Below are 25,028 nucleotides of genomic sequence, written 5' to 3'. Positions count from 1 at the left end.
CAAGTGGACTGGACAAGTGGAGAGGCTGGTATAACAGAATTGTAACAGCAGTATATAAATAAGGAAAGGAAGTTAGGAGGGGATTATCGATTTGGGAATACAATCTCTCTCTCTCTCTCTCTCTCTCTCTCTCATTCAGGAGGCAAGCTCCCTCGAAAGAGTCCCTGAGTTAGGCAGTCCCTAACAAGTTGGTATCAGAGCCAAGATGCCAAGCACAAGGTCATCTGCAATGGAGAACAGAGTCGACAACATGGAAGGAGAAATGCAAAGAATATCGGCTGACGTCAAAGAAATCAAAGAAAGCTTTGCATCCTTGCTTGAACGACTGGCACAGGCACCACCTGCGCCGAATCAGGAAGAGCGCAGTGACACCAATCATCGAAGTGGATCAAGAACAGCAAGAATCGAGTTTCCCATCTTCGCAGGGGGAGATCTCACATCCTGGCTTCTGCGAACAGAAAGATACTTCGGTTACCACGACACACAAGGACCTGATCGTGTTCCATTAGCTTCTGCACACCTGGAAGGAGAGGCGATCGTCTGGTACCAGTGGTACCGGCGACGGCACCCAAGAGCCACACGGGTAGACTTCACCGACGCCTTAACCATGCGATTTGGAGTTGCGGCTTTTGAGAACTATGATGAAAGCCTCGCTAAGCTACGACAAACCGGCTCCGTCCAAGATTATCAGATGGCGTTCGAAAGATTAGCTGTGCGCATGCAAGGCTGGCCAGAAAACGCGCTTGTCAACAGTTTTGATGGTGGACTCAGGAAAGAATTGCGGCTGGAGGTAAAAGCCATGCAGCCCACCACCATTCTTGAAGAAGCAGCATTAGCTCGACTACATGAAGACAAACTGAATCGGGCAAGAAGGACTAATCAACCTTTGGGAGCTGCGATCAGACCAGGTATACCGAACCCAAAACTAGGTATCTTGGGTAAACCGGAGCCCAGATCAGGAGTAGGAATAACAGGCAAGGAGGCCAACTCTGGTTCAGGCCCCAGCTCATCCAAGAGGTTAACCTGGGCTAAGATGCAAGCCCGACGGGAAAAGGGCCTTTGTTATGCATGTGGAGACAAATTCGGGACGGGCCATCGCTGTAAGATCCCTCAAGTTTTCTTCCTTCAACCTGAAACCGAATATGTCGAGCAATCAACAGACATTGAAGAGCCAATGGACAACCAAGAATGGGGGCAATGGACAAAGGAATACCTGGAAGTATCCCTGCAAGCCTTGACCGGTCTTGCTTCTTCTCAAACTATGAGAGTAACCGGACTGGTACAAGGGTGCCATGTGCCGGTTCTGATAGATAGGGGCAGCACCCTCAATTTCATTACCCAAACATTGGTCAGACAACTAGGAATTCCGGTCCAACCATGTACAGTCTTCCGGGTGCACGTAACTAATGGGAGCAACCTGGTGTGCGACAGTACGTGCACAGAATTAAAGATGAAGATACAAGGACATGAGTTCGAGGTAGATCTACACCCCCTGGAAATCAGTGGAGCAGATGTAGTTCTCAGAGTCCAATGGTTAAGGCAACTAGGGCCGGTGATATGTGATTGGGCCCGTCTCACCATGGATTTTCAAGTGGGCAGCTCACAGGTGCATATTCAAGGGCAGCTGTCCAAGGGTCCAGGACCTATTAGTCTCGCCTCCCTAAGGAAACAAGCAGCAGACCCAGCCCACATCGTTTTAATGAAGATAGACTCCCACGGGAACGGCCCCATTCTAGCCCAAGGAAGCAAATCCGAAGAAGGCCGCACACAACTACAGCAACTACTTCAGAAGTTCTCAGTGATCTTCCAAGAACCTAAGGAACTACCACCGAAATGTGCCCATGATCATTGCATTCCATTGCTGCCCGGAACTGCACCCACAAATGTAAGACCCTATCGTTACCCCTATTTTCAGAAACTAGAGATTGAGAGGCAAGTGCAAAATATGCTTGACAGGAAAATTATACAACCCAGCCAAAGCCCATTCTCCTCGCCAGTATTGCTTGTGAAAAAGAAGGATGGGACATGGTGGTTTTGTATAGATTATAGAGCTCTAAACAACATTACTGTGAAGGATCGATTTCCCATACCGGTAATCGATGAACTACTAGATGAACTCGGCAGGGCCACCATATTCTCTAAACTAGACTTGAGATCGGGATATCATCAAATTCGGGTCCATGAGGGAGACATCCACAAGACTGCCTTTCGTACACAAAGGGCATTATGAATTTCTGGTTATGCTGTTTGGGTTGACCAATGCGCCAGCTATGTTCCAAGCCCTTATGAATGACATATTTCAACCCCATTTGCGCAAATTTATACTCGTTTTTTTTTATGATATACTTGTATATAGCGCTACATGGGACGACCACCTAGTACATCTACAAATCACCTTGGAACTGCTAAGGACTCATAAACTTCTTGCAAAGGAGTCAAAATGCACATTTGGGCAGACACAAGTACACTATTTAGGGCATGTGGTCGAAAACGGCATTGTAGCAGCAAACCCGAAAAAGATCTCAAGCATGATAAATTGGCCCCGACCTCAAAATGTTAAGGAGTTACGAGGCTTCTTGGGTTTAACAGGGTACTACCGGCGATTCATTAGAGGGTATGGACTGATTGCTGCCCCCTTGACAAGTTTACTTAAGAAGAATGGGTTCTACTGGACTAGAGAGGCCCAACAAGCCTTCGAGACACTCAAAACAACTATCTCATCCCCACCGACGCTCGCACTTCCAGACTTCTCAAAGGACTTCATCATTGAACGTGATGCGTCAAGCCAAGGAGTTGGTGTAGTCCTCATGTAAGAAGAAAGGCCACTAGCGTTTTTCAGCAAAGCAATGATAGCACAGAAATGGGCCAAATCAGTATACGAACATGAACTGATAGCAATTGTTCTCATAGTTCAGAGGTGGCGGCCCTACCTTCTAGGAAGGAGGTTCATCATACGAACTGACCACCAGAGCCTGAAATTTCTGTTGGAGCAGTCCGTACTATCCCCGGAACAGCAGCGATGGATAGCCAAATTACTTGGCTACGATTATGTCATTAAATACAAGGCAGGGCACACTAACAAGGTGGCGGATGCACTGTCACGCCAGCCACAACTATTTCCATTACTTCTCACGGGCCCAACATGTTCCATCATGGGTCAGCTAAGGGAAGAAGCTGAAAGGCACCCACAACTGAGCAAGTTGCGTTCACAAGTCCAAGAGGACCCTACTAGCCACCCAGGGTACACAGTGGAGAATAACTTGCTGCTGTATAAACGCCGAATGGTGATACCACAGGATTCAGCCCATATTCAGCAGCTTCTGGAAGTGTTCCACTCATCCCCAACAGGAGGACACTCAGAGATCCTGCGCACTTACAAGAGACTAGCCACCCAATTCCACTGGAAAGGCATGCGAAATTCGGTCCAAAAATTCATAGTCGAATGCATCATTTGCCAGAAAAATAAGGCGGATACCCAGTCTCCAGTAGGACTGCTACAACCACTCCCAATTCCTACACAAGTGTGGGCAGATATATCCATGGACTTTATAACGGGGCTCCCCCTTTCCTATGGCAAGTCCGTCATTCTCGTAGTGGTTGATAGATTCACCAAATACTGCCATTTTCTCCCTCTGTCCCACCCCTTTACAGCCTCCATGGTAGCTGAGATTTTTACTAAGGAGGTGGCACGACTGCATGGTACCCCTAACTCTATTGTCTCAGACCGCGACCCTATTTTTATGAGTCATTTCTGGGCAGAACTTTTTTGACTACAGGGAGTGAAACTCTTCAAATCTACCAACTACCACCCTCAACAGATGGGCAGACTGAGGTGGTCAACCGGAGTTTGGAAACCTATCTAAAGTGCTATGCAAGGGATAGGCCACGTTAGTGGCTCAAGTGGCTTCATTGGGCAGAATGGTGGTACAATACCACGTATCATAGTGCAGCAGGAATGACTCCCTTCCGGGCTCTATATGGATGGGACCCACCTCCCCTACTCCCATATGAAAAAGGGTCTACAGCAGTAGCAGCAGTAGAAGACCAACTCCTCCAGCGAGATAGGGTGTTACAAGATCTCAAATCCCACCTCCATCGAGCCCAACAATGGATGGCAGACTCATACAACATAAGGCATAGGCCTATCCAGCACCAGATTGGAGAGCAAGTCTTCCTTAAATTACAACCATACAAGCAAGTTTTAGTAGCAGGCCACCGATGGAACAAACTGAGTCCTAGGTACTTCGGCCCATTTTGGATTGTGGAACGCATTGGGTCGGTGGCATACAGGCTTGACCTCCCAGCAACATCAAAATTACACCCTGTATTCCATGTATCCCTATTGAAGAAATGGCTAAAAACAGGAGCAATAACAACAACCACCCTCCCATCATTCTCAGAAGATGGCCAAGTTCAAACTGAGCCCACTCAGATAACAGATTTCAGGTGGATACGTAAAGGGAATCACATCGAACCAAAGGCATTGGTGGTATGGTCAGGTCTCCCAATTGAGGATGCAACTTGGGAACCTTACTTGGATTTACAGAATAGACATCTTGACCTTGAGGACAAGGTCACTTTCAAGGGAGGAGGGACTGTTGAGACACAAATAAAGGGAATACAAGTGTACAAGAAAAGGCCACGCCAACCTTTAAAGAATGTAACTAACAGCCAACCACTAGAACAAACTAAATAGCAAACTAGACAAGTGGACTGGACAAGTGGAGAGGCTGGTATAACAGAATTGTAACAGCAGTATATAAATAAGGAAAGGAAGTTAGGAGGGGATTATCGATTTGGGAATACAATCTCTCTCTCTCTCTCTCATTCAGGAGGCAGGCTCCCTCGAAAGAGTCCCTGAGTTAGGCAGTCCCTAACATTTTTCTTTTAGGTTAACCAAAAACCAAACCAGTACCACCGGTTTTTGCAAAACACCGAACCAATCAGGTCAGCTAATCAGATTTTTCAGTTCGGTTTTTGTTGAGCACCCCTAGTTGAAAGGGACTCGAAGCGGATTCAGTGATATGGTGTTATAGCGACAAAATGAAGAAGTTCAATTGGGTATCAAGAAATATGAATCTGGTTATACAATGGGTGGGGAGGGAGGCAAATGCATTGGCTGGTTCCTTAGCTAAGCAGGGGGTACTTAGGGATCAGTTCTACTGGGCTCAATTGTAATTTTTTGTTGTACCTTCTTTTAGAGTGATTGCACCTTGTGCCTCTCCCTGGGATGCTTTTACCAATGCTTATCTATATTGATTTATTTCAATGAATTTTTACTTATAAAAGAAACACTGGATGGTAGATGCTTCATTAGCCAAATTATGTAATTCTTTCCCCACATTTACAGAAAAAAAAATGCAAAGTTGGAACAGTAAAAACAAGCTGAACATGTACCATTATGACACAATTATTTCAAGCTGCTGAAGATGTGAAAACCCAAAGTAATATGTATTAGCTCGTATCCACCTCCCAGTTTCGTGTGATTTCCAAGAACTTTTAGAGTTTAGACCCTTTTATTTCTTCTAGAAAATTTGAGAAATTTAAGTTAGACAAAAGGAAAAAAAGATTAATTTACTAACCTTGCAGCATCACAACAGTCATCAGTAATAACAGGTGCATCATCCATATTGCCATTTATGACTTTTTCACTCTCAATTGAACTTTCTTGGTACCCTTTCTTATGCATGATCTGTCAACCAAAAACAAAGTTACTGATCCGAGCAATCAAAACTAAGAAATTTCAAGGAAAAACTAAAACAAGAATTCAGAAAGGTATGGATGGCCAACTCAAGATCAGTATTGCATGGAGACAAACACAAGAATCAAGATATGACACACATGTCTGGGAGTCTGACTTGGTATTTCGCAAAAAGGAAAAAAAAAAAGATCCATGGAGAAATCCATAGAAAAGTATAAATTATTAAAAGAGTCCATTATTTTTTTGAATTTTAACACTATATACCTATAAAAAAGATTTGGAACCTTTTCTTTATAACTTAGTAACGGTTCCTGGAACAAAAGTGTCATTCATTTTGGACATTAGTTATTCATTTATGTCTATAAGCAAGTAGACAGAGAAAAGTGTTAATGTTGAAGGTTCCATCAAGAATCTACAGAATGTCCCAATCTCACATGTCTTTGACATGGACACTTCATCCGCTAGTCCATGCAACAGTGCTCAAAAGCACTGATTCAAAGAATAGTTTATGGAGAAAAATTCTGTATATTTGAACAATAAACAAAAAAAGATAAGATCTATAACATGAAAATGGACTTCATTTTGGTTTAGGAAAAACGTTCTTCTTCAATCTTACATTAAGATTAGAAGTACTAGCAGACCCATGTCATCGAGATATTGGGAACCAATTTCAGAATCAACATTTTAAAGCAAGGAATAGCAAAATTCAAGCTGCAAACCCACTTAATATAGCAGCTAATAAACAAAATAACTGGAGCATAAAGTAACAAACCAACGAGATAGAGAAGCATGAACTTTGTCATCACCCTTCTTTTGGACATTATCACAAAAATGTTATGAGGAACCGGATTAAAATTCATTGCATATGAACCCAGCTTAACAAAATCCAACCAAAAACAGTCTTTCTCCATGCATATGTGTATAGATTTATATTGGCTGTCTATCAACGTTGATTAATTTCATGCTTCCATGCACGAGTCACGTGTACGAGAAAAATATCAATTGCTCGTATGAACTCTTCAAAGAAAACCAGAAGAAGAAGAGGAATGAAGGTACCCACTAAATATTAACCGGAGAAATTTGAAGCTTTCACCAGTACGGAAAGATTAAACGCACATGTTATGATAGAGTGAACGAAATGTACCTTGTATTTCGTAATGGCGTTATTGAAAGCGTTAATGAGAGCAGAGTCATCCCAAATATCACTTTCCTTGCTCATTTCGTCTCCCGCAGATTTCGAAAGATTTCCCGCTGGCACGATGGAGCTTCAACAGCGGCGAGCAACGCAGACGATGACCTAACTGGTCTCACAAGTCATGACTCACAACAGAAGCGATTTAGGTTCAGTGAACGCGACTTACAAACGCTGAAGGCTAGAGTCGGTGTTTGTAACAAATATCGTTTTCTAAGGGCGTTTTTTCAGAAAACGGTGAGCAATATGTATGGTGTTATTTTCAAAAAAAAAAAGAGGTTTTTTCGGATTTTCCATTTGCCATAGCGCCATGGGCTGTGTCGTCCTCCCCGGTAGAAATTTTGGGAGTCGGCCGGCACAGCCCACGTGGGCCTGTGCCGTGCCTGGGCCAGACCAGGCTGCAAGTCGTGTCGTGGTTTTGGGTTGTGCTAGGCTGGGACACAGGGCAGGCCCGAACCGGGCTGCACTATTTTTTTTTCTTTTTTTTTTTATTTTTTTTGAAAATTTTGATTTCTTTTCTAAGTAAACTTATAAAACTAAAATATTTAACTTCGGGAATTGGGAACTATTTAAAAAATTAAGAAATGAGAAATCTAAGTTATTTAACACGTAAATGAAAAAAAAAATATTTAACCAAAATGAAATAAGAATGATGGAATAATAAATTGGAAGAAAAATAAGAATTTTATTACATTTAAATTTGAATGGTTACAAATTAGTGAATTACAAATACAATGATTAGATCATTGCATACTTGGATGAATAAAATATAAAAATGGAATAAATTAATAAAACATAAAAATACAATATGGTTACAAATTGAAAATACAAAATTACATTGTTAAAAATTCAAAAAATATATCAAATAAATTAAAAAAATAAAAAAATTTTAATAATTTTAAAAAAATAAAAAATTCTATACAAGTACTCAAATTCATGAATCATCATTCATGACTTTCATCATCTACTTCGGGTGAAATGTCCGGTGTTGTATTATGCCCTCCATTGTCTTGTAATCTATCTTCTGCATCACGCCAACCCTTGAAGCAGACGTACATCTCTATACTCTCATCGTTCATGTAGCTTCTTTTGTCATCCAACACCCTAATACCTGCACTAAAACAAGACTCCGATGGGATTGTAGACACTGGAGGGATTAGTAGATCACGTGCCATGGCAGCGAGAACTGGATAATTTTTTGAGTGTTCACTTCACCAGGCTAAAATACCAAAATTATTTGATACTTCACCTAAGTTATAAAATTTTGCTTGTAAATAAAAATTAAGTTCAGTAAATGAACTTGTTGTAGATCTAGCAGATTTCTGCCTTCTATTTATTAAATAAAAAAGTTTTTCTCTTCTACTATTGGGCACAAGCCTACAACTTTAAATTCATACAAACTGTATATTTCAAATAATAAATTATTAATTTATTCTTTTTTATTTCTGATATCAATATTCATATTTTCACAATATCTTTCAAATAAAATATCTAAACCATCTTTCCTAATCCTAGGGTCTAATATTGTAGCTAAACAATAAAGGGGAGAAATGTTCTCCCAATATTTTTTAAATTTACTTTCTATAATTTCAACAATACATTGAAATTGTGGATTATTTCTATATTTAGCAAAGCAATCACTAATTACCATTAGTTGATATGGTAAATTACAACTAGTTGGATAATAAATTCCAAATAATTCATTTGTTGTATCATAAAAATGTTTTAAAAAATCTCTTATGCAGGCTGCCATTTCCTAGTCTTTCTCAAATATCATATCATTAGGCATTTTAAATTATAAAAAACAGAAAGAATTTGTTTATGAGATATATAACTTTCTAACATAGCATAGGTAGAATACCACCTATGCTTTACATCTAATATAAAATGTTTATATTTTAAACAATAATTTTGGCATAAATATTTAAATTATTGTTTTCTTGCCCCTGAACTTTATATATATATATATATATATACAATTTCTAATTTTTGAAATATGAGTAGAAATAATATTCAAGGCATCTTGAATACATAAATTTAAGATGTGACATGCACATTTAATATGAAATAATTTACCATTTAAGCATGGTTTTAATTGAGATTTAAAATATTCATTGTAAAATCACTAACCATTCAAGCCTAGTAAAACTTAAAATTCTTTTATTCAAAAGCCAATTTTTACTAATGAAATGACTGGTAACACAAATATAACTAATATTAAATTTGGATGTCTAAACATCCGAATTATTGCAACTTTAGAATTAAGATTTGCTAACAAAGAAATTAAATTTTGTTTTTATATGAATAGAAATTTTTTAAAGCATCAGTTTTTATAGTATTCCTAGTAACTTTTTTATAGTGTGGGTTTACAAAACTACACAACCATTTTTCTAGCTTTGGTTCTTCAGTTAATATAAATGGTTGTACTGCATGTACAATATACTTAGCAAGTTCTTATCTCATTTTTTCTTGTGAATATCTAAAAGTACCAAAACTAGTCCCCATCCCAATCTGTGTTTAGGTTGTTTCCCTCCCTTCATCTTCCTTTCGCTCATGTGTGAGCAGATGTCTACTCAAAAAACCCAGACCACCCTTGCTACAATAACTAAAGTCTTTCCTACATTTTTTGCAAACGCCCATTTTTCCCTTCCCATCAATATCCTCTACTTTGAAAACTTTTCAAACCAGGCTACTCAACTTAGAAGCCCTCCTTTTTCCCCTATTATCACTACTACCGAGGGTGAAAGTTTCACTTCCATCGACATCAATTGCATCAACGATTGAATGTCATCCATGGTGAACATGGTGGAGAATCGGTTTTTAGAAGAGCTGACCATTTTCTTTAATTCTAAAAATATAAAAACTAATCTAATTCGACTTACCTGGATTGCCGGTTCAAAATTCCAACTTGATTTCAATAGTTGAAGCCTTTCAACATCCAAGCCTCCCGAATTGAGAAAGTTGAGCTAGTTGAGCAAGCCTTCTTCTTGTTGAAAGTCGAAACTTTGATAAAGTTGAGACTGGAGAATTGGAGAATGCAAAATCAGACAATCAACTAATCAGAATTTCTCATATTGCAGATAATTGAGAATGTACGAGTATGAGAGAGATAGAAGAGATTAAGATAATTGTTAAATTGGTGTGATGAGAATGGTGGAGGATAGGGCTATTTATAGGAATTTAACATAATTCAATTGCCCAAAATACCCAAAAAACTAGATGTTATTTAGTTCTTGGGAGGGGTATTTTGATCATTGTAAAGTTACTTATAACTTTACCCAAAATGCCCCCTGAAGCTACTTAATCTGAGGTAGTGCACAAACTGAGGAGAGCAACCAGATAGTCCTTGCTGGCAGAACAGGGCCAAGCTATAAGGATGAGGTCGCGCTTCAAGACGTGTAATCAATAAAGGAGAAGTTAGAGGCCGGGGAGTTATCCCCGGGTAAGTACTCTGACATTCAAGTTAGTAAGAGGTGGTGGATGGTCAGGCCGAGCTATAAGGATGCTAGTCTGAGCTAAGTAGCAGTACGGATTTCAGAAGTTGGATCCCCTACCTTGAGCATGAAAGAGTGGTAGGATCCATCTAATAGACGCCAATAAGGTTGCGGAATGGGTGGGCGAATTTCAAAAATTTTCCTACCTTCTTCCAACTGGGAATCATATTCCCTAAATTTAAAATACTATATTCAAGGATCCTACTTGAACCATAATCGAACCAGATCTGAACCAAAAAGCAAAAGGGAAGAATATACCTGATCCGGAGAAACAGTATCTCCCAAAGTTGGTGTTCACGCCCAAAGAAGAAACCAAGATCCGCTCCTACTGAAGATGACACAGCTGTAGATGGAACGGAACCAGCAAGGTGCGTCCTACACATTGGATCCTTCGCAAGAATCCTCTAAAAACACTGAACACTGAATCTATCTCAGTCTTTTCTGCAAGACTGATGTCAAGAACTAATTTCTTGACTCCCTATTGCTGCAAAGATCAGATCTTGCAAGAGGGAAATGGTGGCGGCTAGAGAAGAACTCCTGGGACGAAGATGGTTGAACGGCTTCTCTTCTCCCTGGAGTTTGTATGAAATCTAATCTCTGTTTTGCAGGATAATTTCTTGCACCACAAACCCTTGGTTCGAAATCTGATATATTTATCTTAGGGTTTCTCCTCTTTTTCTTCTTGATTAAGAAACCTCATGTTTTTGGAGTTATCCCAATCCAAATCAGTATTTGGATATGGGATTATCTTAATCCTATCTGCAGATTAAGTTAGCTTACTCCTGATCTTATCAGAAGGTTACCAGATTCAAATCTGTTTTGAATTTGGTCTCCCAGAGTGGATAAGGTTAAAGGTCCTATCCTTTTACTAACATTAATCTCAGATTCGCCCCATAGATGGGTGATCATATCAGCCCAGCTCGAAATGGGCTTTTGGCCCATTAAGTGTTCAGTGTTTAACTACTCTTCAATCTGCTGCCCAGTTGGGCTTCTTTGTATGGCGTGGGACCCAAGCATTGATCTACACACCAGCCACATGGGTTCGGCCCAGCCTTTATTACAAGGCCCAGCCAAATTCACTGAAAAACTCAGTAAACCCCTGAGCCCATCACATGGATCCTATGGGCCCAACACTTACATTAAGTGGTCTCTGGGCTAAACCATCTTATAAAAACCCAGGGACTGTGGACAGGTGCAAGATTAGCCCATCAGGTACTATAAATGGTCTTACACTTAACCTCTCAGCCCTTAATGATCAAGCACTGCCCGACAATAGAGGACCTCTCCCTCGGCTGCAAGGAACAGTGTCGCACAGAGCATGGAGTACATCAAATCGGATTGAAGCTAAGGGCATACAAAACTGTCTAATAGAGCATGGAGTACCTTTTTATAGCCAAAGATTTGTGTTCTGGTCGGATTGGGCTTCCGGGGTTGTCGGGAAGAAGTTAGCCATCGAGGTATTCGAGATAGAGTCCCATTCCCTAGCGGAGTTGTCTTCCTTACTCCTCTTTATCCATAGTTGTCATCATCGATGTAACGTGTAGTTGACGTGGCTGAGAGGATAAGATGGGGGGGACACAATAATAGCATAGCTCGGCCGAGTTATGTCGACGTGGTCGGGCGATGCTTGGCGGCCACATGTCTCTCAGGGCCAGCTCAGCCATGACCCAAATACCACTCCCCCAGTTTTGAAGTTGAGGAATGAAGTAGTTCATTTCGTTCTTCGGCTAAGGAACTCCAAGTTGAGAACTAGGCAATATGAAATGTGGCCAAAGAATCTTCCCATCGTCGGCTACAGAACTCTAAGAGCTCAAACATCGAAATCCGAGCACCACTCCCCCAGTTCTAGAGCCGAGGAGGGGGAGTGCTCGGTCTGAAGTGTTGCACGGTTGCGTAGCTCGGCAAAGCGCCGAGGTGTCGAACTGAGCTTCAAGGTCCATCCTCCTGGTGGAGCCGAGGAACGACTCTGATTCCTAGTGGAAGTTGAGCTTTGGTGTCGTGGTCATTGTGATGCTCGGCCATGGTGTGCTAAGCTTTGGAGTTGGATCCGAATTTTGGAATTGAGGCCACTGTGATGCTCGACCGTGATGTGCGAGCTTCCAAAATCGGGGCTTAGCTCGGTCGGGTGCCGAGAAAAGGCTTTTTGCTGCGGATGGGAGGCCAAGCTTCGGAGTTGAAGTCACTGTGATGCTCGACCGTGATGTGTCGAGCTTCCGAAGTCGGGGCTTAGCTCAGTCGAAAGCCGAGGAAATGCTTTTTGCTACCGGTGGAAGGCCGAGCTTTGGAGTTAAGGTCGTTGTGATGCTCGGCCATGACCTGTCGAGCTTCGAAGTTGAGGGCCTCCAGGTGCCGAGCTATTGTGATGCTCGGTTGTGGTTTGCCGAGCTTTGAAGTTGGGGGCCTCGCAGGTGCTGAGCTATTGTGATGCTCGGTTATGGTGTGCCGAGTTATGATATTAGGGACTATGCTCTTTGGTTAAGGAACTTGTATTTGAAATTTCGGGATCCGAGCGCCACTCCCCCAGTTCTGAAGTCAAAGAGTGGGATGCTCAACTGGGGCAAAGTGAGGCTTCCTATGCTGTTGGGCATCCCGAGGAAGCCAGAGGAATTGGTTGACCTAGTAGGCTTGGGCAAACCTTGAGCACCTATGTTGGTGGTTGGACCACTACTACAGGGTGGACTAGAGCAATTAATGCCCTAGTTGTTGCTTGTTAAGGTCGTCGCTTCGATTCCCGAGGCTTTGTGCATGCGATAACAATTGCGTCGATTGGTCTTCTCGAGGTTTGTCAGGAAGGCGCTTGATCCTCACCGTAGATCTGGCGTTGATTCGCGTTCTTGTGGGCTATAAGAAGGGGTGGACGGGCATTTCCCCTTTGCCATTTGTGAGAGGAGTTGCTTGGATAGCTCGGCAGGGTGTTGTCAGCATTGCTCGACACTTTGTTTTTATTCCTCAGCTTCAAGCTCGGTAAAATGTCTTCCTCATCTTCTCTTTCTTCTTCCGCTTCTAGCTCTTCTGGTTCTAGTGGGTCCGATTATGAGTCCGAGGTTAGGGCTTTTGAGTATGCCGAGGTTGGTCCCTCTAGGGTAGAAGCCGAGCTTCCGTTGTGGGCTGGTCGCCGGTTTGGGACCACACCCTGCGTGTTGAACCTCGAGGACATGGCTCGAATCCAAGCTATGTACAACATCCCCAAGGACTTCCGAACGAGGTGCCTGCAGCACGGTGAGATGGCAACCGATGCTTGGCCCGATGAACTTTGTGTGTACGAGAACAGTCTGGAAGTCAGGCTGAGGTTTCCTCTTAATGAAGGGGTTGCCAAGGTACTTGCATGGTACCGACGAGTACTGCCGGTGCAGCTGATGCTGAACTCCTTTAGGTTTTTGGTCGGCCTTCTGTCCTACTGGGCCATCCGTGATATCGAGTTGACCCTGGGTATGGTGAGCTTCCTTCTTCAGCTCAAACCTCACCAGCAAAGCTATTACTACTTCTCAACTAGGAAGAACGTCAAAGTGCTGGTCGGGGCCCCTTCCTTTGTAAAGCACTGGAAGGAGACTTTCTTCTTTGTCCACTATCCTAGGGGCCTCCCCTTCCTAGCCGTGCTACAAGAGCCGAGAACGAGAGTGCCCCAACCTCAATGGTTTAGGCTTATTTGGGAGGAAAGGTCGGCTCTAAGCATGATCCACGAGATAGATGTAGCTGTGTACACATGCTCGGAGATGCTGATGCTCGGCGGGCTGATGCGTAGGGTGGCTAGTCCATCATTTTTTTTTGCTTTATTTGCCCATACTTTCTTTGCTTCTTTGATCTTGTGCTTACTGCCGTGCTTCCACGGTGCAGGTGTAGAAATGACAAGTGAAGAGGAGATCATACGTCGGATGAAGGAGAATCGCTAGAGGCAAAACTGGGTTGGCGCGACACCGTAGGTCCATCCTGAGGTAGTTCCTCCTCCGAGGTCTTCCGAGAGGGCGCCTCATCGACAAAAGAGAGCTCGATGGCGGGGGAACGATGACAAGAACGTCGTGGTCATGGAACCCGGGGAAGCTTGCCATGCGGCTTTCCCTTCGTAGGTTGAGGTGGGGAGCAATAGCTCGAACATCCATATACCGTGCTGGACAGTTTGTAGTTAGGACGGGCTAGAGACCCTCGGAGTTCCCGAGTAGCTGCTCCGTGGGATGATGACGACCTACATCACTGAAGAGGCTGGGAGTATTGGAAGCAGCACATTAGAGTGCTCACTTATTTGGGTTGCAGCTCAGGTAAGCTCGTACTTGTCTTTGTTGTTTTGAGCACGCTTCTCCGTACTAACGATGCTCCTTGTGTCTGTATAACTCATCCTCGACTATTGCCATGGTTGATCGTCTTCGTCAATTGCAACGATTGTATGAGAAAGAGCATAACGAGTACCTTCAGGTGAAGGCCCAATTGGTCGAGCTTCAGGCAGCAGGGGAGCAGCCCGCCGCATTAGAGAAAGCGGTGGCCGAGTAAGTGGACCTGGTCCACGGCCTGAACCATGAGGATGGAGATGACGAGGCCACCAACTTCCCTTCCGCAAATTGAACTGTTGTGGGCTCCTTTATCTTTTTTCTTTTTGTAGCTCCTGTAATGGCTCAGTATGCCGAGCTTTCACCTGTTGTACTCGCAATTTAACTTAATGAAATTTTCAGGTTCTAAACTTGTGTACAACCAATTTTTTTGTTCCTCGGCCTTGCCTTGGTCGAGGTTTGGGTTGGCCGAGATCTTCAGCCTCTGACTGGTGAAGCAGGAGTGCATTTTGAGCTCTCGTCTTTGGGATACTCAGTTTTCGGTCTCGGGAACCTTTGGGGCCCTTCGAGGGCTAGCCGTTGCTCGACTAGCTCTGGCCGACTTAGTCGGTAGGTGAGGGGAGTTTGATTGACCGTCCTTAGGTCCTGATGGGTGGGGCGTTCTTCTCTGCTTTAGGCTTAGGCCGTTTAGAGGTCAACCGAGTCAGGTTGGTCAACAATACACTGTCAAGCTATGCGTTCTGCGCTCGAGCCATTCGGAGGTCAGCTGAGTCAGGTGAGTCGGCAATATGCTACCAAGCTATGCGTTCTGGGTTCAGGCCATTCAGAGGTCAGTCGAATCAATGAGTTATACCGAGCTACACGTGTGGTCACATAGCGTGATCGTATAGCTCGGTCATGTAGCTTGGTCATGTAGCTCGATCACGTAGCGCGGTTGCATAGTGCGATGCTCGTGCGGTAGTGTGCATGCATGTGGTTTGTCGGGCACTCAACACTTTATTTGAACAAGGTGCACTTTATTATTATCGAATTATTGATAGTACATCTGAAGGTTTCTTGTGTTCCAACTCCTCAATATTGGTTGGCCATCCAGGTCTTCAAGCCTGTAGGTACCCGGATCAAGAACCTTGGTGACTCTATATGGCCCTTCACAGTTTGGTCCGAGCTTTCCTTCCCCAGGCGCGGGCACTATGACTTTGCGGAGGATGATGTCACCTGTCCGAGCTTTCCTTCCCCAGTTTGGTGTCATAGTATTTTGTCATCCTCTATTGTTGTGCTACCATCCTGACATGTGCTCGGTTCCGTGCTTCCTCGATCATGTCTAACTCTGCGCAGAGGTCCTCGTCATTCTGGTTTTCATCGAAGAGCTTGATCTAGGGGGTTAGAGAGCCAATCTCTACAGGTACCATGGCTTCAGCTTCGTAGGTCAGCCTGAAGGGTGTCTTACCGATGGCTGTTGGCAGAGTAGTCCTGTATGCCCAGAGTATGCTCGGCAGTTCCTCGGCCCACCTCCCCTTGGCCTGGTCTAACCAAGTTTCCAGGCCGTGCAATAAGGTTTGATTGGTTACCTTGGTCTGCCCATTGCTTTGGGGTCGGTGTACAAGGGTGGTTCGATGGTCGATCTTCAGGTCGGAGTAGAGGGCCTCGAACTTTCGATCGGTGAACCGTCCCGTTGTCTATGTTGAGGATGTGCGGAATACCGAATCGGCAGACAATACTTTGCCAAAAAAAGTTCCAAGCATTGTGCGTAGCAATGCATGCCAGAGCTTCGGCTTCCACCCATTTGGTGAAGTAGCCTACTGCCACCAGGAGGAAATTTTTCTAAGCAACAGCAGTGGGGAAGGGGCCGAGGATGTCCATCCCCCACTGTGCGAACGACCATGGGCTGGTGATCGGCTTCAGGGGGACTACAGGCTAGTGATGGAGATTGGAGTGTCGTTGACAACTGTCGCATTTCCAAACTAACTGTGTTGCATATTGCTTCATCGTCGGCTAGAAATAGCCTTGCTGGAGTGCCTTGTGTGCCAGGGTGTGTGCGCCAGAATGGTCCCCACAGATACCTTCGTGGATCTCCTTGAGGACATAGTCTACCTTGGATGGGGAGAGGCATTTCAGGTAGAGGAGAGTGTGTGAGTGACGGTAGAGCTGACCTTGGATAATGTAGTACCGAACTGACTTGTGCTGGAGTCTCTTCGCTTCTGTTCGATCTTTTGGAAGTGTTCCTTCTTGAAGGTACTATACGATGCGGTCCATCCAAGATGGGTCATGCTGTACAGGGAGGATGAGGAGAGCTATCGTTGTAATGCTCGACTGGGCCAGTGTGCCCAACCATGCTATCTTCTCGAAGTCAATTTTCGGAGAGTTGGATAACTTGGATAGCGTATCAGCTCGTATGTTCTCGGCTCGAGGAATTTGCTGGATGTCGAAGTGCTCAAGTTGGTGGATGAGCTCTTGCACCTTTTGTAGATAGTTTTCCATTGTAGGCGGTTGTGCCTCAAACTATCCATGGATTTGGTTGACTACCAACTGAGAATCACTAAAGGCTTCTATTCTCCGAGCTCCTAGGTCTAGGGCGAGGTGTAGTCCTGTGATCAAGGCCTCATACTCAGCCTCACTGTTGGATGCTTTAAACTCGAACTTGAGAGCATGTTCTAACACCGTGTCATCTGGGCCGAGGAGAATGAGGTCGTTCCCGCTGCCTTGTTGGTTGGATGGTCCATCCACATGCAAGGTCCATACTTGCGATGGTGAGGTAGGATCCTCGGCAGAGAATGTGCATTCAACAATGAAGTCGGCCGGGGTGCGTATTCGATGTCGAGCTCACTCAACTCTACGCTCCATTTGATCAAGCGGCCAGATGCTTCCGGCCTTTGGAGGACTTGTTTGAGTGGCTGGTCGGTGAGCACTCGAATACTATGGGCCTAAAAGTATGGCCTGAGTTTTCTGGCTGGGGTGACCAGAGCCAGAGCCATTTTCTCCAAGTTGGAGTACCGAGTTTCTACGCCATTGAGGACTTTGCTAGTGTAGTAGATCGCCCTCTGTACCCAATTTTTCACCTTGACTAGCATCGAGCTAACGACCTCATCCCCGGATGAGAGGTAGGGCAATAGTTCATCCCTTGGGCTCGACTTGGTGAGGAGAGGCGGCGAGCTTAGGTACTGCTTTAATTCTTGAAATGACCATTCACATTTCTCGGTCCATTGGAAGTCCTTCGATCGCTTGAGGGATTTGAAAAACGGCAGACACTGATCCACGGATTTGGACATGAAGCTGCTAAGGGCGGCTACCCTACCGGTGAATCGTTGCACATCTTTGTGAGTTTGGGGCGATTGCATGTCGAGGATGGCCTATATTTTCTCTCGATTTTCCTCAATCCTCCTTTGTCACCATGAACCCTAGGAATTTACCGGAACCGATCCTGAAAGCACATTTGGTCGGGTTCAGATTCATCTTATACTTCCTGAGGGTACCGAAGACTTCTTTAAGGTCGGCAAGGTGGTGCTCGGCCTTTTTGCTCTTCTCTAGCATGTCGTCGACGTATGCTTCTATGTTTCAGCCAAGCTGATCCTTGAACACCTCATTCACCAACCATTGCTAAGTGGCACCGACGCTCTTGAGGTCGAAGGACCTTACTTTGTAGCAATATAAGCCGGGTCAATGATGAATGTTGTTTTCTCCTAGTTATCGGGATGCATTCGGATCTGATTATACCTTGAGAAGGCATCCATAAAGCTCAGGAGTTCATGGCACACCGTTGCGTCGACGAGTTGGTCGATCATTGGTAGAGGAAACCTATCTTTGGAGCAGGCTTTGTTTACGTTGGTGAAGTCGGTGCATATCCTCCACTTCCCATTGGCTTTCTTCACAATTACCACGTTGGTCAACCGATCGGGGTATTTGACTTCCCGAATGAAGTCAACGTCGAGTAACTTTTGCACTTCGTCTGCGATCACTTGCCACCGTTCTGTTGCGAAGCTCCTCTTCTTCTACTTGATAGGTTGGTATCGGGGGTCGGCGTTCTAATGGTGCATGATGACTTCGGGGTCGATCCCCAGCATATCTACCACCGACCAGGAGAATACATCGGTGTGGTCCTTCAGCAGCAACATAAGATCTTCCTGAAGGCGGTCATCTAGGAGAGAGTCAACCAGGACCGCCCTCTCGGGGTCTTCATCATTAAGCGGCACCTGAGTGAGGTCTTCAATAGGTTGGTCACGTTGTGCTCTCACCACATCCCTTAGATCATAAGCTTCTGCCATTAATGTTTCTACGGTCGGGTGTGGTCCTCAATAGAAAAGCAAGTAGCACCATCGTGCAGTTCTTTGGTCCCTACATGCTACCCCTATGCCATAATCGGTGGGGAACTTCATGGCGAGGTGGAATGTGAAGACCATAGCCTGTAGAGCATTAAGGGTCGGCCTATCGAGGATGGCGTTGTACGAAGAATGAAGTCTACCATGGTCATCGTAGTAATGTCACCATCTCCGATCAGTAGGGGAAGGGTTATTCTCCCAATAGGCAGGAGGGACTCTCCAGAAAAGCCCATTAGGGGAGTGTTGACGGGGTGAGGCGCTCTTTGTTGATGTCGGGCTTATCAAATGTGTCCTCGAAGAGTACATCGACGGAGCTACCCATGTTAACCAGGATTTGTCTTATCTCAAAGTTAGTCACCTCGGCTGTGATTACCAAGGCGTCATCATGCGGGGTCTGAAGCCCCCAGAGGTCATCATTGGTGAATGTGATAGATTGGTCGTGCTTCTTCTTATTCCCCCGGTTATCGATCTTGCACAATCGCACATACTTCTTGCACCCCAAGCTACTCTTCCCTCCTATGGCAATTCCACCTGATATGACGCGGATCACACCAACAGGGGAGCTCGAGTAGGTGGTTGAGCATCCTCCGTGCATTGTTCCTCCTGTGCTGGTTTCTCGCTCTTGTTGATGAACCCATCGAGGTATTTGTGCCTGATTAGGTATTCAATGTGGTTGTGGAGGTCGAAGCAGTTCTCCGTCGTGGCCATGATCTCTATAGAACTCGCAATACTTGTCGCGTCTCCTTTTGTTGCTTTGTGTTTTCATCTTCTTGGGCCAACGAACGTAGTTGCAGTCACAGATTTGAATTAGGACTTCAGACCACGGCATATTGAGCGGCGTGAAGTTCTGGTAGATCGGTGGGGGTGTTCGTTGTCTATGGTCGGGTCGGCAGTCTTGTCTCTTATGGTCCCGATCTGATCTTCCTGACTTTCGCTCCTTAGTATCTCTCCTCCTCTTGTCGAGCCTCTCTTCCTCGTCCCGCAGTTGTGTTTGTGCTTGTTCTGTGTCTATATACTTCTGCACATGGTTCATCAGCGTAGCCAAGGTTTGCGGAGGGTTCTTGGAGATGGAGAAGTTGAATGGGGATGGGTAGAGGCTGGGTTGAATAGCAATGATAACCACGAACTGGTTCATGTTCTTGACCTGTAGTGTTTCCTTGTTGAATCTCACCAGGTAGTCCCTGAGAGACTCATTTTTCCTCTGTCGCACCTGCATGAGGCTAGTCGAGGTCTTCCAATGCTTTTGACTCGCTGTGAGTTGTGCACTAAACTGAGTTTCCAACTGCTCCCACGACGCTATTGAGCGCTGGTGTGTCCAAAAGAGCGTCGTTAAACAGTTTGGAACACCAGTTTAAACATTTATAATTTGTACCATTTCTCAAACAACTACTAACGTAGTAAATGGGTGAGAACGGGTCGTATCCACAAGGAAGCAAGTGAAAATATAATATATACTTAAATCCGGACAAGAGAATACAATTGGGAATTGCAAAAAATAATAAAATAAAATTTATTAATGCTGAAATTAAAAATTCAAAAATTAAACAAGACAATAACTAAAATTCAGAAATTAACAGAGTACTAAAATTAACAAAAGAAATAAATAAAAATGATCCAGAGTTCAGATCCGGTGGCGGTAGCTATAGATCAGCCAATTAGCTTACAGGAACCCCTCCTGACAAGAATTGGGCGTCCTTCCTTTCTACAACCCTCGAACCCCTCAAGACACCTTAGCCTAGAACTGGACGAAATCCGATATGCAAAATAGAGAAACAAATAAGAATTAAATCTAAAAGATTGCAAAAATAAAAATAACGGAAAAGAAAAGAATGGTTTATCAGATCTAGTGGCGGTAATTGCAGAATGGTTAAACAGTTTGCAGAAACCCCTCCTGACAAGATTTGGGCGTCCTCCCCTTCTACAACCCTTGGACTCCTCAAGAAACCTTAGCCTTATTAACTGGGTGAATTGACCAACCCCTTCTACAGGGCCCCTGGGTTCTTTTTATAGAGAATGATGGACACAACTGGGAATAGAGAAAAAGAGGGGGGTGGCAGCTGGGTTTTAGCAAAAATATGGGTGCCCTAAGGTTTAGAATGAAGGGTTAGGATGATTCTAGGGTGATCCTAAGGCTGAGAAGAAAAGGAGAAAACACCTAATATTATGTAAGGCTGAGATTAATTGGCTAAAGGCTGAATGGTGAAGGTTAGAAGTTAGGTGGCTCATAGGGTTTGAATGCTAAAAAGAGAATGCCCTAGAATGGATGGTGGAGATTAGAAGGGATGGAATGTGAGCATTTAACAATTAGGGGCGGCTAGGGTTTGTTAAGAATGAAAAGAATGGGTTAAAAGGCGCCTTAGGGTTTGCTAAGGCGTGGGGAGCATGCTAATACAGTAGGAGGGGTGCCAAACTGGGTTTAGCAGATAGGAGGCGTCCTCCTACTTTTAGTTTTTCACAAAAACACCCTTCTCTCAGTTGGACTTCACTCAAGCTTCCCAAAATCTCCATTTTAGCCATGAAAACTTCCTAGTTTCTCCAGAATTTGCAAAGAGACCCTCAGAGGTCACAACAATGAATTTAACTGGGAAAATGGCATACTTTGACTATTCTAAGATCGAAAGTACCCCTGAAATGATGTCCTTAAGGCATCAAAATGTAGAGTTATCAAGCGTGGAGGCAGAGAGGAATACCAGGTTAGGGCTGGACCTATAAGGGTGGCTACCAGGGTTTTGCACATCAAGCCCTCGGAATATCCGTGCAACATTAACTGAGCCTTTAACGCCTCGATATGGTCGACGGGATCAGTGTTTTCGTCGTACTTATCAAGCTAAGGTGCCCGCCATCCTGTGGGAGGTACCTCGTCCACAATCTCCTGGGTGAAGGGGGTTCCTTGGAAGTGGGCGCAGCTGGTTGCGCGGGCTGATCTACAATCGGTGTTGTGCTTCTCTACCTTTTCCAAGCACTGTCGGAGTTCTCGAATATCGTTATCCTTATGGTCTGGGACTGTAGTGTCCGTTGCCCTTTCCTTCTTGGGGCGCACGATGCGGTCTTTTACGGAGCTAGACTTGGCAATGGAGACCACGTGAGGTGGCATTCGTTTGCCGAGCCTTTCCTTGGTGGGGATCCGTGTGGTTTGGTGCGTCCTACTATGAGAGCGGGCGGAGGGGGCCGACCTTCTTGTTGTATATTGCTTTTCTTGGTTGGACCGCGCTACACCCTTGTCTGCTTGACGTGCTTTGAGGTCCTCGAGGCGAGGATCATCCTTCGTACGCGTCTGGGCATAAGGGGGGACAGTCTTGCTGGGCGGTGCCGCAGATCTTAGGTTCTGCATCATTTCGAATATCTTATCGACCTTTTCTTGCATTGCTCGGAACTGCACAGGATCAACCATAGCTGGAGGTTGTGGAATTTCTTGATGCGGAGGGCTGCGGTGCCGAGACTCTCGAGATGGGGATCGGCCTATTGATGGTTCGGGCTGGTTCTTGGGCATCTGGATCATTTTCTTGATTACACGGTGAGGAAGAAAAGATTTTCGGGAAAAGCTTTTGTGTGTTTCCCACAAACAATGCCAATCTAATGCTGCTCAATGTGAAATGGTGCACGAACTGAGGAGAGCAACCAGATAGTCCTTGTTGGCATGGTAGGGCCAAGCGACAAGGGCGAGGCCGCGCTACAAGACCTGTAATCAAGAAAGGAGAAGTCAGAGGCCCGAGGAGTTATCCCTGGGTAAGTACTCCGACGCTCAAGTCTGTAAGAAGTGGTGGATGGTCGGGCCGAGCTATAAGGATGCTGGTCTAAGCTAAGTAACAATATGGGTTTCAGAAGTTGGATCCCCTACCTTGAGCATAGAGTACCTTTTTATAGCTAAAGATATGTGTCCTAGTCGGATTGGGCTTCTGGGGTTGTCGGGATGAGGTTAACCGCCGAGGTATTCGGGATGGAGTCCTACTCCCCAACGAAGTTGTCTTCCTTACTCCTCTTTATCCGTAGTTGTGCTCATCCATGTGACGTGTAGTTGACGTGGCTGAAAGGATAAGATGGGGGCCACAATAATAGCGTAGCTTGGCCGAGATAGGATGACATGGTCGGGCAATGGCTGGGTGGCTACGTGTCTCTTAGGACTAGCTCAACCATGACTCGAACACCCCTCTAAACTAGTTGTTATATTAGCCATTAGAGGGCATTTATGTCATTTTTTCAACCCCCATAAGCAAAATACACAAATACCCCCTAATATGGCTATTTATAGCTGTTGGGGGGTATTTCTGTAAACCCCCCCAAAAAGCTGAAACTGGGGGGCCCAATGGCTATATTCCTTGGCGGGTCGTGCTTCGTGTCGTGTCGTGCCCGTCCATAGGCCTCAAACCCTCGGCCTAGCACAGCATGGACCTTCGTGTCAGGCCTAGCACGGCCCGTAGGCCTTCGTGCCGTGCTAGGTCGCCCGATTTACACCTCTAGAGAAAATGATAAAAAGGGTACTTTCTTTTACCACACCAGTACGAGACCAGATCTGCTTTTCACACATGACTTATTATTTAGGGAGAATGATGGTTCAGCCCAGGGTCAAAATTTGGGCCTATCCGTACTTCTCCGTATTATTTACAAGAGATGTTCCCAATGCATGGTGGGATGTGCATCTAAGGTTGTTATGCGATGCTCTATATAAGGAGCAGATCCCAACATTAGAGACCGGATTTGCTCCTCACACATGGCGCCTTACATTGACCTCATAGTCTCATAGGCACATTCTACCATGCATTGGGAACATCTCCTGTACTTATGTGTTATTATTTACGAGAGATGTCTCCAATGCACGATGGGATGTGTCTGTGAGGTTGTTGTGAGGACCAATCCAGAAAGCATATTAACAAGTAAACCCCTATTAACAATGTGTGGGCTTTTACGTGGCAGCTTCTCACTTTGCAATGTGCGCTCGACTGAGACAGCCAAATAACTGCACCGTTAGTGAAAAGAACTAAATATTAACTGAATTTTGCGAGTACATTAAAAAAAGAAAAAAAGTCTATTTTTTATTCTGAATCTAAGCACAGTATTGTAAACAAAGAAGTGAATGAGTACACCGGTATCAAAAGTTAGATTTTAATCTTTTTGATGGGTAGGTTTGGGGCAATATTTTAAAAACCGACTCAAAAGTCGAACCTTTTTTGCATCCAGGTTGTAGGTCATTGGTTCGGCCGTCTAGGTTGAACAAATCCGACTATCCCATATATATATATATATATGTGTGTGTGTGTGTGTGTTTGTGTGTATAAATATATATTTTATCAACAAATAGTGTATAATTATGTTTTAAATATGTTATGTGTATTTTTATATTTAATTTATGTTTTTTTTAATTCAATTTTTAGTTTTTTATTTATAAGAATAATAAAAATTGTAATTTGAGGCAAAAAAGGGGGCTTTTTATTTTTTTCATGAAAATAGTGGGGTAAGGCGCCTATGACATCTTGGGACTCGTAGATCTCAAAAAGTTACCAAATAAAAAAAAAATCACTCCAATCGAATGGAGTGCAAAGTTATGACCTCTGGAAGTTTGCATGCATTGAATGTGCAACCCACAACCCGATGATTGGGTCAAATGGATCAATGATTGAACTAACTGGGTCGAACATCTTTTGACCAAGTCAACGATTTTGACCGCCTGACAGGTTTTGACTGAATCGGACCTAGAATCCTAGTCAAGTAATGGTTTGAATAATTCAACCGACCAGATCAACATCAAATTGAAAACACTTGTTTAGGGTATCTTAAGGGCGAGTGTCAGAAAAAACTTCTAAATGCTTACTCAGCTTAATCATAGTATGTGCCTACCTGATCGAACTGCCCTTTTTTATATATCAGAAGGGGGGAAAAGCAGTAGCAGAGCCCGGGCGGTAGTCCCACACTAAAAATGAAAAATCTTCCAATCTTATCCTAGTAATCCAACAGTTGGTTTGCTTCTTGGTAAATGTGCTTGACAATTTTTTTATATCTTCCATACTTTTTAGGCCATACTCTATGATATTGATTGTGCTCCAAAGTGGGGTCATTTTCCCTTTAATACAATTA

The 25,028-nt window shown here is 44.3% G+C and overlaps 1 protein-coding gene across 3 annotated transcripts in view; it reads right to left on the bottom strand.

Annotated features, from left to right (window-relative positions):
• Positions 1-7,123, bottom strand: part of LOC104588832 (uncharacterized) — a 30,837-nt gene extending 23,714 nt beyond the window's left edge. For 2 of the 3 annotated variants that reach the window (XM_010246945.3, XM_010246946.3), the window contains exons 1-2: positions 6,846-7,122; positions 5,583-5,692 (exon numbers count right to left, since the gene is read on the bottom strand). In XM_010246945.3, the coding sequence (XP_010245247.1) occupies positions 5,583-5,692; positions 6,846-6,920 (185 nt within the window). In that variant the 5' untranslated portion in view covers positions 6,921-7,122. Of the gene's footprint in view, positions 1-5,582; positions 5,693-6,845 lie in introns of all 3 variants that reach the window. The other variant, XM_010246947.3, reaches the window with a different exon arrangement.
• Between the last annotated feature and the right edge of the window lie 17,905 nt (positions 7,124-25,028).

This window comes from Nelumbo nucifera, chromosome 1 (assembly GCF_055504915.1).
Source record: "Nelumbo nucifera cultivar China Antique chromosome 1, China Antique-T2T, whole genome shotgun sequence".
Taxonomy (NCBI): Eukaryota; Viridiplantae; Streptophyta; class Magnoliopsida; order Proteales; family Nelumbonaceae; genus Nelumbo; species Nelumbo nucifera.
The sequence above is the reverse complement of the archived record's forward strand: the minus strand, read 5'-3'. Positions and strand labels throughout refer to the sequence as shown.